The sequence below is a fragment of the Bos indicus genome, chromosome 7, assembly GCF_029378745.1.
Source record: "Bos indicus isolate NIAB-ARS_2022 breed Sahiwal x Tharparkar chromosome 7, NIAB-ARS_B.indTharparkar_mat_pri_1.0, whole genome shotgun sequence".
In the NCBI taxonomy this organism is placed as follows: Eukaryota; Metazoa; Chordata; class Mammalia; order Artiodactyla; family Bovidae; genus Bos; species Bos indicus.
The window spans coordinates 2,998,423-3,012,247 of NC_091766.1; the positions used below are offsets into that span (position 1 = coordinate 2,998,423).

Consider the following 13,825-nt stretch of genomic DNA (forward strand, 5'->3'; position numbering starts at 1 on the left):
AGCATGATGGCTGTGCTCCTTGCCTTAGACTTCCTTCCACTCATCTGTCAAACAATCCCTCAACCTGCTCCATAAAGCTCTGGGACTCCCAGGCGGAGCACCCTCTCCCAATGCTATCCTTGATGTGGTTCCCCTGGCAGACCCAAGATCCTGGACGGAAGGGTCTGGGAAGCCCCCTCCTGGGCTGAGTCTACTTCTAGGCCATCTATGTTCAGTGAAGGGGCTGTAACGTGACATGTAAGTGCAGGGGTGGGAAAGGGAAATGGTTCCTTCTAACTGGGGAAATCCAAGACTTTGGTCTAGAGGAGATGCGCATGGGCTGGGTTGCAAGTCTGAGGGCTGGCCTGATCTGAATAATGGGAGCACAATACCTTCAGGGCCCAGGAAACTGGGTTTATTGCATCTTAGGGGAGTGCTGAGAATTACATTATGTTTCTCCTGTGGGCACCCCAGCAGGAGGTTCTCTTCCCTTCTTTCTTTGGGGGAAGGAGTGGGGCTGGGGGTGAAAGGTCCTGTGATGTAATCAGAAATAGCCACCTGTGAGGTCGTGAGATGCGGCTGGTGGCCCAGGCTGAGAAGTGCTGTTAAGGGCACACTACAGGCTGGGTCACACTAAATCCCCAGATTTCATAAGAGGATGTAAAATATCTCGTTCAAAATTTTAATATTGATTGCATTACTGTCATGGTAACATGTTGGTTATATTGGGCTCAATAAAATTTATTATTTAAAACAAATTTCACCTGTTTCCTTTTAAAATGTGGCAACTAGAAATTGATACATACCGTGTGGTTTTCATTACACTTCTATATTAAACAGTGCTGGTCTAAGACTTCAGGTGGGCTCCGTGTCCAGATGCTTCCTCCACCCTGTTCCCCTCTCCTTGCTGTTTCTTCAACCCTTCCTTCTGATCCTGGCACTTTTTTAGGGGCATCTGTAAATTACACTCCCTCACCAAAGTCCAGTTCTGTCTAATCACCATTTTCTTCTCTTTCGTGACCAAACTTTTCCAAAGAGGAGCTGCCACTTCCCATCTCTGCCTCCTAAGTCTTTTGTTTTAGTTTTACTTTTGATCAAAGTTATATATGCATATACTTTAAAGAGTCCAAGAGTTCCTAAGACCTGTTAAGAAAAACAGGAGTTCTGCTTCCACACTCTCATTAACAGAACTTTCCTGACCTGCTAGGGGCAGCACCTTGCACCTCTGCACCTGTAATAAGATGCTTGTCTTGACCCAGGTTTGATCCCTAGGTCGGGAAGATCCCCTGGAGAAGGGAATGGCTACCCACTCTGGTATCCTTGCCTGGAGAATCCCATGGACAGAGGCACCTGGTGGGCTACAGTCCATGGGATTGCAAACAGTTGGATACAACTGAGCAACTAACACTTTCACTTGTTACTTCTTGATTTTTCAGTGTTTGGCCTTGTCTTATGGACCTATGGACCTATGTATTATGGACTCACCATGGAGGTCCCATGGGGGGACCTTATACCCCAACTCTGATGCACAGTTTTTCCAAACTCCCTCCCTACTCCAAAAACTATGGCATAGTTCCAGTTAGATCAAAACTTGGTGCTGACAGTGTTGAAAATGAAAGATGCTCAGTCGTGTCTGATTCTTTGTGACCCCATGGACTATATAGTCCATGGAACTCTCCAGGCCAGAATACTGGAGTGGGTAGCCTTTCCCTTCTCTAGGGGATCTTCCCAACCCAGGGATCAAACACAGGTCTCCAGCATTGCAAGTGGATTCTTCACCAACTGGGCCACCAGGGAACCTCACGAATACTGGAGTGGGTAGCCTATCCCTTCTCCAGCGTATCTTCCCCACCCAGGAATCAAACTGGGGTTGCCTGCATTGCAGGCAGATTCTTTACCAGCTGAGCTACCAGGGAAGCTGACAGTGTTGGGGCTTTGTTAAATGTCATACTTGGTTGAGCCACATGATGTGATTGCTTTTCTTTTTCTACAAAATATTTTGTTGTTGCTGTTTTTAATGTACTTACAGATTCAGTCTCATACACACTCTGCTGCTGCTGCTAAGTCACTTCAGTCCTGTCCGACTCTGTGCGACTCCATAGACGGCAGCCCACCAGGCTCCCCCATCCCTGGGATTCTCCAAGCAAGAACACTGGAGTGGGTTGCCATTTCCTTCTCCAATGCAGGAAAGTGAAAAGTGAAAGTGAAGTCACTCAGTCGTGTCCGACTCTTAGCAACCCCGTGGACTGCAGCCTACCAGGCTTCTCCACCCATGGGATTTTCCAGGCAAGAGTATTGGAGTGGGTTGTCATTGCCTTCTCCATACACTCTCTAGTCATGTAAATATTCTCTTCAAGACTTTCAAACACACCAGATGTTCCATGGATTTCATTTTCTTGGAGACATCTTTTTCAACACCCTTCTGGTAAATTTTGTGAAATGTGCATGTCTGCAAACAAATCTTTTCTACTTGAAAAGTTGAAAAGACGATTTAGCTTGGTATAAAAGTCTTGGCTTAAAATATTTCCCCCTTTCAGGATTCTGAAAGTATTGCTCTATTTTATTCTAGCTTTCACTGTCGTTCTTAGAAACACTGATGATATTTTGATTCCTGATCCTTTGCGTGAAATCAAATCTTCTGGGAAGTTTGGAAGGCTTCTCTGTGTCATAGGCTGTGAATTTCACAATAAGTTTTCTTTTTAAATTTTTATTTTTGGCTGTGCTGGGTCTTCGTTGCTGTGAATGGGGACTACTCTTCATTGATGTGTGTGGACTTTTTCATTGTGGTGGCTTCTCTTGTTGCGGCTCAGGGGCTCTAAAGCACAGGCTCAGTAGTCGTGGCGCATGGGCCTAGTTGTGCTGCACGTGGAATCCTCCCAGACCAGGGGTTGAACCCATGTCCCTTGCACTGGCAGGCGGACTCAACCACTGCACCACCAAGAAAGCCCTCACAATGAGTTTGGACATGGGTCTTCCCCTTTCTTACGCTAATCACTTACGTGGCCTGTTTGGTCTGAACTTCTGGTCATCAGCTCTGGGAAACTTCTTGTATTAATTCTTTACCAAATTTCCTCATCTTCATGTTCATCATTGTCTTTCTTGGACAGATCTTCTATATTTTCTAGTCTTTCCTATTTTCCAGGTCTTTGTCTTTCTTCTTATTCCTCTACTTTGTGGGAAGGCTGTCTCAACTGTCTTCCAACCTTTCTGCTGAGATTTTTTGCTGTTCTATTTTAATTTCTAAGAGCCTCCTTTCCCCCCTGGATATTCTTTTAAGTTAACAGTTTATTCTAGTTTTATGGATTCAGTATATTAACTCTCAGGGGATAGTGATGGGTTTTTGAAGTTTTCATCTCTCTTTATAATGTCTCTTTCCCATAAGTTTGGTTTTTGTTTATTTATTTTGGTCTTTATCTTTGTGGTTGCAGGAAGCCATCATGTTCAGTGATCCCTAACTACCTGCTGTATTTAAAAGTGGGGCACCAAAAACTTATTGGAACCTCCTGTACACAGGAGAGATTCATGTACTCAGACCCTCACTGTAGAGTGATCTGGCCACGTTGCTTTTAGGAGAAACCCCACATCAATATCTTCAAGTCTCTCCTCTTGGATTGGTCTGATTTTCAGGGGAGAATCTTCCATTCTCTCGCCTAGAGCATACAAGATTGGCTGTGGTACTAGGAGATTAAGAAGAGAAATGTGTATATAGACAGACTCCTTTCACTTGGGCAGCCTCCCCCTCAGCAGTCCAGACATCATCTGCTTTACCCTCATTAGGGAATAAGCCTCCAGGCTTCTGCCATGATGATGGAGGGGTGTTGTCTGGATGCAAGAGGTTGGACAGAAGAGCTTGTAGGTTTAAAGTGCTTTTAAAATAGATTTCAACCAATCTTTCTGTTTCCAAGCCCTACATCTATCTCTACTTCTCAAGATATCGGATACTAGAAATTCCTGGGGTGATTGCTTTAAGATTAAAGCCAATCTAGTTTAAGAGTTTCTATTGGCTTAAGATTCAGCTTTCTTGTCTGTACTGAGAGATTGCTTTGTGCTTTCAAAGTTTTATTGCCTTTGTCCCCTTTTCTGTTTTGCATGTTCTCTATAGTTTAGTTATATATCTTAAAATTAGTTCATTGTCATTTTAGTGATGTTCTAGGAGACTGCAGACAAAAATCCTTCGTATTTAGTTTGTCATTTTTTTTAACTGGAAGCTCCCATTCAGTTTTCAGGTCTACAGTTTCTTTGTGATTCTTTCCCAAATCTATTATATTACATTTTAGCTTTGTGAACAGAAGTAAGCATATTTTTTTTCTCATAATCTGTGTCTAATAATTTCAGTATCGGACTCTTGTTTCTGTTGCTGTTGCTGTTCTCGTTCTGCTTTGTTTTGTTTGGCTGGTTATCACTCATTCTGTCGCCAGCTCGTTTAATAGGTTATATATGATCATGTGTTGAACATTGTGTTTGAAAAATTGTTTGTAGAAAAAACTATCAGCTATCATAAGGTTATCATTCTCTGGAAAAGATTTATCTTCTTTTTCCAGGTGCCTGGGGATACCAGCAATTTGGGATCACCTTAATCCAGTTTTGAGATTTTGCTAGCCTGCACATGTGCACAAGGGCTTGTCTACTTCAGGTTTTCTTTTACTCCTCAGGATCCCGCCTAAACGGAGGAATTATTTCCCAGACATAGAACCTTTGATGGTCCCTTTTAGCTCAGTGAGGCTGCTGAAAGTGCAGCTCAGCATATATACTTTTTTCTCAGACCAGCAAATGACCCCTGGATAAATGCAGCCCCAGGCACCAGGCTTGGAGGCTATAGTCACCCTCTGAACTTTGCACTGCTAATTCCTCACTATATGGTTAGCTATTTGACACTTAACAATTATTTTTTTGGAAGTGTAGTATACAGTATTCTTGCCTGGAGAATCCCAGGGATGGGAGAGCCTGGTGGGCTGCCGTCTGTGGGGTTGCATAGAGTTGAACATGACTGAAGCGACTTAGCAGCAGCAGCAGTATACATGCAAAAGTTTATATGTCATAAGCATGAAATATGACCAAATTTCACAAATTACCAGCCTCAGAACACCAGCTCCTTGGAAACTCCCATCATGCTCTCTTCCAGTTGTTATCTTTTTTCCTGCCAGGGCGTGTATTCCAACAGCATTTCCTTGATGACTAGTGATATTGATCACCTTTTCACATATTCACACATATTGATCATTTCTAGATTTTCTTTTGTGAAGTGGCTTTCCATATTTTAGCCAACTTTCTATTGAGTTATCAGTCTTTTTCTTATTACTTTGTAGAGTTCTTTTCATACTATAACTTTAATATACAGGTTGAGTATATATATTGTGAATGTCTCCTCCAGTATGGATCGCCTTTTCAGTTTCATGGTGGTGCGGTTTTATACATTTTAATACTACTCTGCATTATCACATTTTTCTTTCATTATGAGTGCTTTTTTGGCCTGTTTAGGAAATCTTTGCCTACTCCGAGGCCACAAAGATATTTCCTTCTATTTTCTTCTAAACATTCTCTGTCTACTCTTTCCTATTTGGAAATGGGAAATTGATTTTTTAAAATATGGTGTGAAGTGAAATGGCAATCCACTCCAGTGTTCTTGCCTGGAGAATCCCAGGGACAGGGGAGCCTGGTGGGCTGCCGTCTCTGGGTTTGCACAGAGATAGACACGACTGAAGCGACTTAGCAGCAGCAGGGGTCAAGATTAATTCTTTACCATATTGTTATCCAACTGACTGAGCATCCTTTATTGAAAAGACCATGTCCCCCTTTGCACTGCACTGTCTTCTTGCCTGTGATAAGTCAGGTAACTGCATCACGTGACTATTCTATACTTGTAAATGGTGCTTTTTAGTCTTATCCTACATTTGTACTCGTCTTTAGTCAGAAGATTAACATGAGTCACCAAGTTCCCTGTTGTTGGAAATTAAAATGTTCTCTCTTCAGCCCTCTGCAATGCCCCAGTTTCACTGGCCAAGGTCAGAGCCAACTCTACTGGACATTTTCCAGCCCCTCACACATCACTTCCTATCAGCAGTTCCCCCCTGACCCTCTAATCAAGTGCTTTTCAAAAAGGCTCACAAAGCCTTTTACAACTTGGTCTCTGGCAGCCTCTCCATTCCCCACATCTTTCTTTCCCTGTTCTCCATATTCCGCCTGAACTAACTCCTGTGCATTCTTTCACGATGGGTTACCCAGAGACTCTCCTGGCTTCCCCTCATCTCACTTCAGTTCAGTTCGGTCACTCAATCGCTCAATCGGGTCCGACTCTTTGCGACCCCGTGGACTGCAGCACACCAGGCTTCCCTGTCTGCCAATGATTCTGCTTGTCTCCACTCACCACCTCTGTCACTAGAAGTCTTTTTTGAGACTCCAGTCTGGGTCTGACCTCTCCACTATGCCCAGATCACCTTGCGCGCGTGTGTGTCTGTGCATTTCTTCATTGGAGAACTTACCACACTGTGGTGTAGCAGTCTGGCTGTCTCCCTTCGGGAACGTGCAGGAGCAGGACTTTCTCCCGTCCCTCCTTCCTTGTGACCCCAACATCACAGGCAGACCTGCCATCCTGTGAGAATGCCCTAGACCTCGTGGAGCAACGGGACAGCCCTGTGTTTCAGACACTCTTGGGCAGGAGGTGAGCAGAGCCCCAGCCTGGCCATCAGATACATCCCTCCCATGGCCCACCACCCTGCCTACAGCGGGCCACACCCCTCAGGGGGCCACGGCTCACATCCTACTCAGAAAGTTCTGTTTCCCAGAGCCCCGCAGGGGTGTGGTCTTAGGGATTTCTGCTTCACCCCCAGGACTGAAGGGGGCCACAAACGTACCTGGCGCCCAGCCTCATTGTTGTGGCGGTTCATCGCGGAGCGAGCGTCTGGGCGGTTCTCCCGCGCATCTGCGAACTCCCGAGACACCATCCCGCCGAACTCGATGTCCTCGCTGCAGCCGCCCCACTTCCAGCCCTCACCGGGCGAGCCCTGATGGCGGCTGCTGCAGCCGCAGATGGCAGCGGAGCCCTCGGCGCAAGAGCGCGTCACCGCGAAGGCTACGCCGGCAGAGGCGATGGCGTGCACGAAGGCGGACTCCCGAGTAGCTGCGAAAAGAGATGACTTGCTTGGCAGGACCCGGCATGGCTGGGTGGGGCTGGCCGTGGGGGGCGCGGCTGCCTCTTCCCAGGCTGGGCCCTGGGCACCCACATGGGCGTCGGGTGCTAGACTCGCAGCGCGGTACCGCGGTACAGTGAAGGGGAGGCAGGGCTGCGGTGGGACAGGAGCGCGCGTCCCTGAGTAAGGACCCAAGGAGGGGAGAGAGCTTCCCCAAAGAAAGTATACGGAGAGCTAAGGAGCCAAGGCAAGATGCTGGGCATCACTTGTCATGGAGAACCGCAGGGACGGTTGAAACCAGAAAGTCAGATCATAACCAGTGCTGCTGAGGATGTAGAGAAATTAGAACGCTGTAGACTGCTGGCTGGGAAGGAGAGTGGTGCTTCCCGCTTGGAAATCGATTTGGCCGCTTCTTGAAAACATGTACCTACCCTATGACCTGGTCATTCGCCTCTAAAGTATTAACCTTGGAGAAAACCTGTGTTCATGTAAAGACCATGAAGCAAATGTCACTGCAACTTTATTTGTAATAGTCCTAAACTGAGTTCTAAAATGTCTATCAATAGGTGAATGGATGAAAAATAGTGTCATAAGATAAATAAGTCGTGGGTTACAGATGGCAACTAGAATTTATACTGTATATTTGGAAATTGTTAAGAACATAGATCTTAAAGTTCTCATCATAAGAAAAAGTCTTGTAACTGTGTGGGGTAATGGATGTTAATTAAACTTTTTGTGGTGATCATGTCCCAGTGTGCACAAACACTGAATCATTATGTTGTAGTAGTAGGAGTGTTAGTCACTCAGTCGTGTCTGACTCTTTGCAACCCTGTGGACTGTAGCCTGCCAGGCTCCTCTGTCTATGGGATTTTCCAGACAAGAATACTGGGGTGGGTAGCCCTTCCCTTCTCCAGGGGATCTTCCCAACTCAGGGGTTGAATCAGGGTCTCCTGCATTACAGGCAGATTCTTTACCATCTGAGCCACCAGGGAAGCCCATCACTATTTTGGACACCTAAACTAATTATAATGTTATATGTCAATTCTATTTCAATTAAAACCTGTGGCATATTTATGAAGTGGAATTCTACTTAGCATACCAGGAAAGACAGAGTGGATGAATCTCAAATTATGTGGACTGATTAAAAGGGAGACAAAAGGCAGATACTCCTTCTAGTGTCCTCCTAACCCATGGTGGAGCCCTTGTGCCCAGATGTCCTTGTTGGAAGCTTCCAGCAGCCCTGCCAGGGTGCGGCTCCTGGCTCACACGCTGCCCACTTGTGCCTCTTTCACTGCCTGCACACCCTTCCCTTCTTCACTTCAGACACCAGGTACTGAGAGGCCCAGCGAAAGGGCCACCTCTTCTGGAGCTGTCTGAAGGTCAGTGCCTCCAAGTGCACTCTGCCCTATGCTGGCCCCTCGTGCTTGGGTCTGGAGCTGAATGCCCCTCAGGAACTGGCAGACTACCTCTGACCTGATATTGGAGCTCCTGGGCCCCTGAATGCTGCCTTCTCCTTCTACACATGGAGGAACTGAGTCAGGGGATGTGGCATTTGTTTTTAGAAGGCCAATGGGGGGTGGCTGAAGCTTAGGAAGAAAAAGCCAGTGGGACTGAACTGGATCAGACAGGCATGTGAGGGAGTCAGCAGAGGCCTGCCTTGGAGAGGCCAGCTGCAGGGGGTTTCTGGGTGTGGGAGGCCTCGCCTCACCCTGGCAGACAGAACCCTAGAGGAACTGGTCTCAAAGGACAGGCAGGAAGTCGGCAGAGGAAAAAAAGGAGGCAGGGGTATTTTGCATGGGGGCTCACAAAGTCAGGGCCCCAGGTGGGGAGGGGCTGGGCTGGCAGGACCAGAGGGAAATACAGGGCATGTGGGGGACAGCCTGGACTTTGCAGAGGCTGGATCCTCAGCCAGGCTTCCCCAGACAGTATGAATGAATGCATCAACGCATCATGCCTCCTGAGTGTGTGCAAACATTTCCTCAAGGCACCAAGCCATGATCTGCTCCAGGTACAGGACCAGGTCCTGCGGGTACCCTGGGTCCTGTATGAACTGATAGAACTCACTCACTCCTCAAATCACCATTCCACATGTGTGTGGAGCACCTGCTGTTTGCCAAACCCTGCTGGAGAAACATCAGGGAGCAAGATAACCTTATGGAGCTTACCTGCTGATTAGCAAGAATTTTAAAATCCCAGGTAAAAAAATTGCTATGGACTGAGGAGTGAGCTGGAGAGATGTAGGAACAGGACCAACCAGGGCCTTCTGTGTCTGGCAAGGGGTATGTGCCCCATTTTCTCCCTGAGCTCTTCCTGGGCAGAGGCCCCACCGCAGGCCTGGGCCATGCAAGGGCTCGAAATGGCTACAGGAGAGTCATCCCAGGGGGCCGCTACCTCCTCACTCCACATCAACGCTCAGGAGGCTTTTTCCCTGGGAGGGGGATGGAGAGGGAGCTCCACCCTGGGGAGCAAGCAGAGGTTTGGGGTTGCATCCCACACTTCCTCCAACTGCATGGTCTTACCTGCTCCCAGGTTTGCAGCCAAGGATATGTGTCCCAAAACTCAGGCAGCAGAGTCAGGGAAGTGGTAAGATAGGATTCTGGCCAGCAGTGTGCACACACTCAGACTCAGCCACACAGCTTTGTACACATCCACACACACCTGAGAAAAGCACGTTTACTCCTACACTAGGAACACACAGAGTGGGATGTGTCTGAGAAAGTGCCCTAGGCACCAGCCTCTTGATAGCTGCAAGGCTCCACCCTGCTTTTGGTGACTTCTTTCTATGGATTTGCCAACACTTCTGGATGGTCCTCTGCAGACCACAGCCAACCTATATACTCCCCATGTTTTCCCCAGAGCAGGCCTGGACACCTGCTTGTTTCTGGAAACTCCCAGGTGGCAAGCACCCAGTCACAAACCCAGGAAGGACTCCCCATTTCTCCCCCATCAACCTCCCACTGACAGCTTGGTTGGGATCTACCCAAGTCTGAAGGCTGCTCTGGCCTCCTGAAATGGCCGTGGCCCATCTTGCCTCTCCTTGTTCTCAACCATGAGTCCAGACCTCAGAATCTCCCACTTGCACTAGAAGAGGATCCTAGTTGGGACAGGCACCTCCAGCTTCCAGCTTCCCCCAACCCCATCCACACATACAGACACTCACCTCATACCCATATACGCATGCACACACAGACACACACATATATGCACACACTCAGCAAGTATGCACATCCCCCTATACATACTGTAGGAGGAATGCTTTGTCCAGAGCCCATCTGGCCCTGCCAAGCCCCTTCTCCAGTCCTTGCCACTGTGTCCTTGCTTGACTTACACACAGGCTGACTCTGCCCCACCTGGTACCCTCTCAGCCCTGATCACCACTCCCTGGCTTCCAGCCACACTCAGCCCTCGTCCTTCCCTTGGGTTCTTTCCAGCTGCTTCTCTGCTGCTCTGAGTCTGCTGTGTCCCCATCCCTGCTCCCTGGGGATCCAAGGATGCAGTCTGGGCTCAGTCCACGCCTGGCCCTGGAGCGCTAGGGCTCCCCAAGGGCTTCAGGAGGACCATCTCACAACTCATTCTGCCTGAAAGCTCCCTGAGGTGGGGGCTGTGTCATGTTCACTTTTTGTTTCTAATCTGTAGCCCCAGGCCCATCCCACAGATGGTTATTGGTGAGTGAGGGACTGGTCAAAAGAGAGGGCAGAGGCCCTGGGCTGGGGCAAGGAGTCCAGGAGGGTCTGAGCACACCTGGACAGGCCCACCCCAGGGGACCTGCCTCTCTGCCCTTCCCTACTCAGCTTGTCCTGGAACAAATTCAGGACAGCTTGCCTCCCTGTCCTCTTTCCCAGACATCAGCCAGACATCTGCCTCTGAAGACACGAAGCCCCTGTCCTGTTATCCTTTTATAATAAACCTGATTAGTTTCAGGGCAGCCTGGAGCCACTTCTTGCTGACTCAAGGCACACACAACATGGACACAGACCCCCTTCCTTCTTGTTCTTCCACTCAGCAGAGCCCACACCCTTATTTTGTCTTCTCAAGGACTCAGGTTGTCCCTCACCTCCAACTCTTTGGAGGCTGGGCTAACATGATTCTCACCCCTCCAGGGTCCTGGTCTGGTGTCTCCCCTCCTGCCCATGCAATGACTCTGGGTTAGGGGCTGTGAGCTGGAGGTCTGGGGGTTCCTAACCACCCTTCCCAGGGCAGGGTAGAGCCAGTATGTCCTGGGCATTCCTGGAACCCACTGCACACAGCCTGATGCCTCCTCTACCGTGTGCTCTCTGGTGGCCCTTCTCAAGGCTCAGAGTCTCTGAGTCCTAAATATGCCCCCCCAGGTCCCTCTGAGCCTGTCCCCAGAGGGCCCAGGGCGAGCCCCTGTAGGAGGATTCTGCCTCCTGTCTCTGCCTCTGCTCTGCACCCTCTACTGGCCCCTGTCACCTCCCCTCTCCAGCTACTGAGATAAGGGGAGAGAAAGCGGGCCTGGGGCTTTGCCCTGCCCTGCACAGGGCTTGGAGATCTCTGCTTAGCAAGCTCAGGCAAACAGTCCAGGGCTTCCAGACAACTTGAGGGGAAGCGTGTGCGGGGATTGGGAGGGGTGTTCCCCCTTGAACTTAGAGGGAAAAACTCATTCCTGCCCTGCTCTGTCTGTGTGAGCCTGCACACTTCTCTCTTCTCTGGGTACTTCAGTTTCCTTTTCTGTCAAACGAGGAGAGGGGCTCCTCACAAATAAAGATCTGAGGACCAAAGACACCGTGGAGCTGGCCTTCAAATTGCTCATGAGGAAAAGAAGCCTAATACAGACCATAAGCCAGAAAAAAAAAAAAAAGTAAGATGGTTCTTTCTGACCATCTTTCTGATGGTTCTTTCTGAAAATCCTTTTAAAATTGAAGACACAGGTCTTTAAGCAGTTACCAGAGAAGCTGATCAGTCACAAAGGGAAAACCTGAAACTTTGCATTGGGGAACTATGACAGGTCCCTCCTCGCCAGAGAAATCGGGGTTGCCGTCACCAGCAACGGGACAGAAAACAGATGGGTGGATGCCATGTGCCTCCTAAGACAGTGTCCCAAGGAAATTCCACCCTCTTTGAGGCATTTTAAAGATCTAATTATCAGGAAACATCAGACACCCGCAAAGGCCTAACCAAATTCCTCCTGGTTTCAAGAGCATGAAAGGCAAGGGCTGGGCTGAGGAGCCCATGGACCTGGGATGGGATCCTGGACAGATAAGGGACATTAGTGGATACATGGATGAAATCTGGGTAAAGCCTAGAGTTTAGTTAGTAGTGACGGATCTTGGTTTTGATGGATCTAGCTGGATTTGTGTCATGTCAGCAATGGGGAGGCCTGGGAGGAGATCTGGATTCCTGCAATGTTTCTGTAAGTCTACACAATTATTTCCAAAGGAAAAGTTAAAACACATTCTGATGCTGTGTATAAGACCCCCAGAATGCCCAGGTGCCATCCCACAGCTGTGGGGCTTTTAACCCAGGAAACCATAGGTAAGCTTTAGGGTGTTCATCATTTGTTGTTTTAGTCGCTCAGTCGTGTCTGACTCTTTGTGACCCCATGGACGGTAGCCCTCCAGGCTCCTCTGTCCATGGGATTCACCAAGCAAGAACACTGGAGTGGGTTGCCATTTCCTTCTTCAGGGGATCTTCCCAACCCAGGGATCAAACCTGAGTCTTCTACTTTGGTAGGCAGGTTCTTTACCACTGAGCCACCAGGGAAGCCCACGTGTTCGTTTACTCTATCCCTAAAACGAGGTTTATTGTAGACTTACAGAAGTCTTTCAACCTAAAGTTCTTGTCAATATGTAACAGTAACATACCAACAAAGTCCAGAACATAACCTTCCCCAAATCATGAGCTGAATTCCAGGGCATGTCTGAAAACTCGTGTGTCTTTCTGGATAGATTGTTTTTTTATCAAATTTCCACAAAGGTTTGAACCAAGAAACTCATGACCTTCTAGAGTAGTCTCAGCTTAGAGAGGAAGGGGCACAGGGCTCTCCTGAGGTCATGGGCTGGGAAAGCACAGCAGCAACTCCAGTTACAGCAAAATTTTAGCCACAAACAGCAGACACACACAGATAAGGAGAGAGAACCATTCTGCCTGTGGGTAGAGAAATTGGTTCTTGGAGATGAGACTGGAAATATCCCCATCACCAGCAAAATGCTTTCTTTTGAATGGGCTATGGCAGGTCAAGAGAGAAGGAAGGGACACAGCCTATAAGAGAGGGGTGCATTGCTAGAATCGTGCCTATGCGAGCTGTTAGGGCTCCTCAGGCCTGCTCTGTGCCAGCTCAGGACTCTCATTCCCACACTGCAATCTCTGATCGGGAAAAGGAAGAAGAAAGAGAATCTCCTAAAAGAGTCTTTTTGTAAGACAAGTAACTTCCATCAAGAAAACCATCTTTCCCAGAAGCTTGATATTTTTTCATTTTTGTTCAGTAGCCCAGTTGTGTCTGACTCTTTGCAACCCCATGTACTGCAGCACGTCAGGCCCCCCATCCCTCACCATCTCCTGAAGTTTGTCCAAGTTCATGGCCATTGCATCGGTGATGCCTCCAGCCATCTCATTCTCTGACACCCTCTTCTCCTTCTGCCCTCAATCTTTCCCAGCATCAGGGACTTTTCCAATGGGTCGGCTATTTGCATCAGATGACCAAAATACTGGAGCTTCAGCACCTAACGAGTATTCAGGCTTGATTTCCCTTAAGATTGACT

General features: G+C 48.3%; 1 protein-coding gene across 1 annotated transcript in view; it reads right to left on the reverse strand.

Annotated features, from left to right (window-relative positions):
- The window catches only part of WNT3A (Wnt family member 3A), a 51,466-nt gene that overhangs the window by 2,035 nt on the left and 35,606 nt on the right, over positions 1-13,825 (reverse strand). Inside the window, exon 3 of the mRNA XM_070792199.1 lies at positions 6,831-7,285. Coding sequence (XP_070648300.1) covers positions 6,831-7,285 — 455 coding nt within the window. The remainder of the gene's footprint in view (positions 1-6,830; positions 7,286-13,825) is intronic.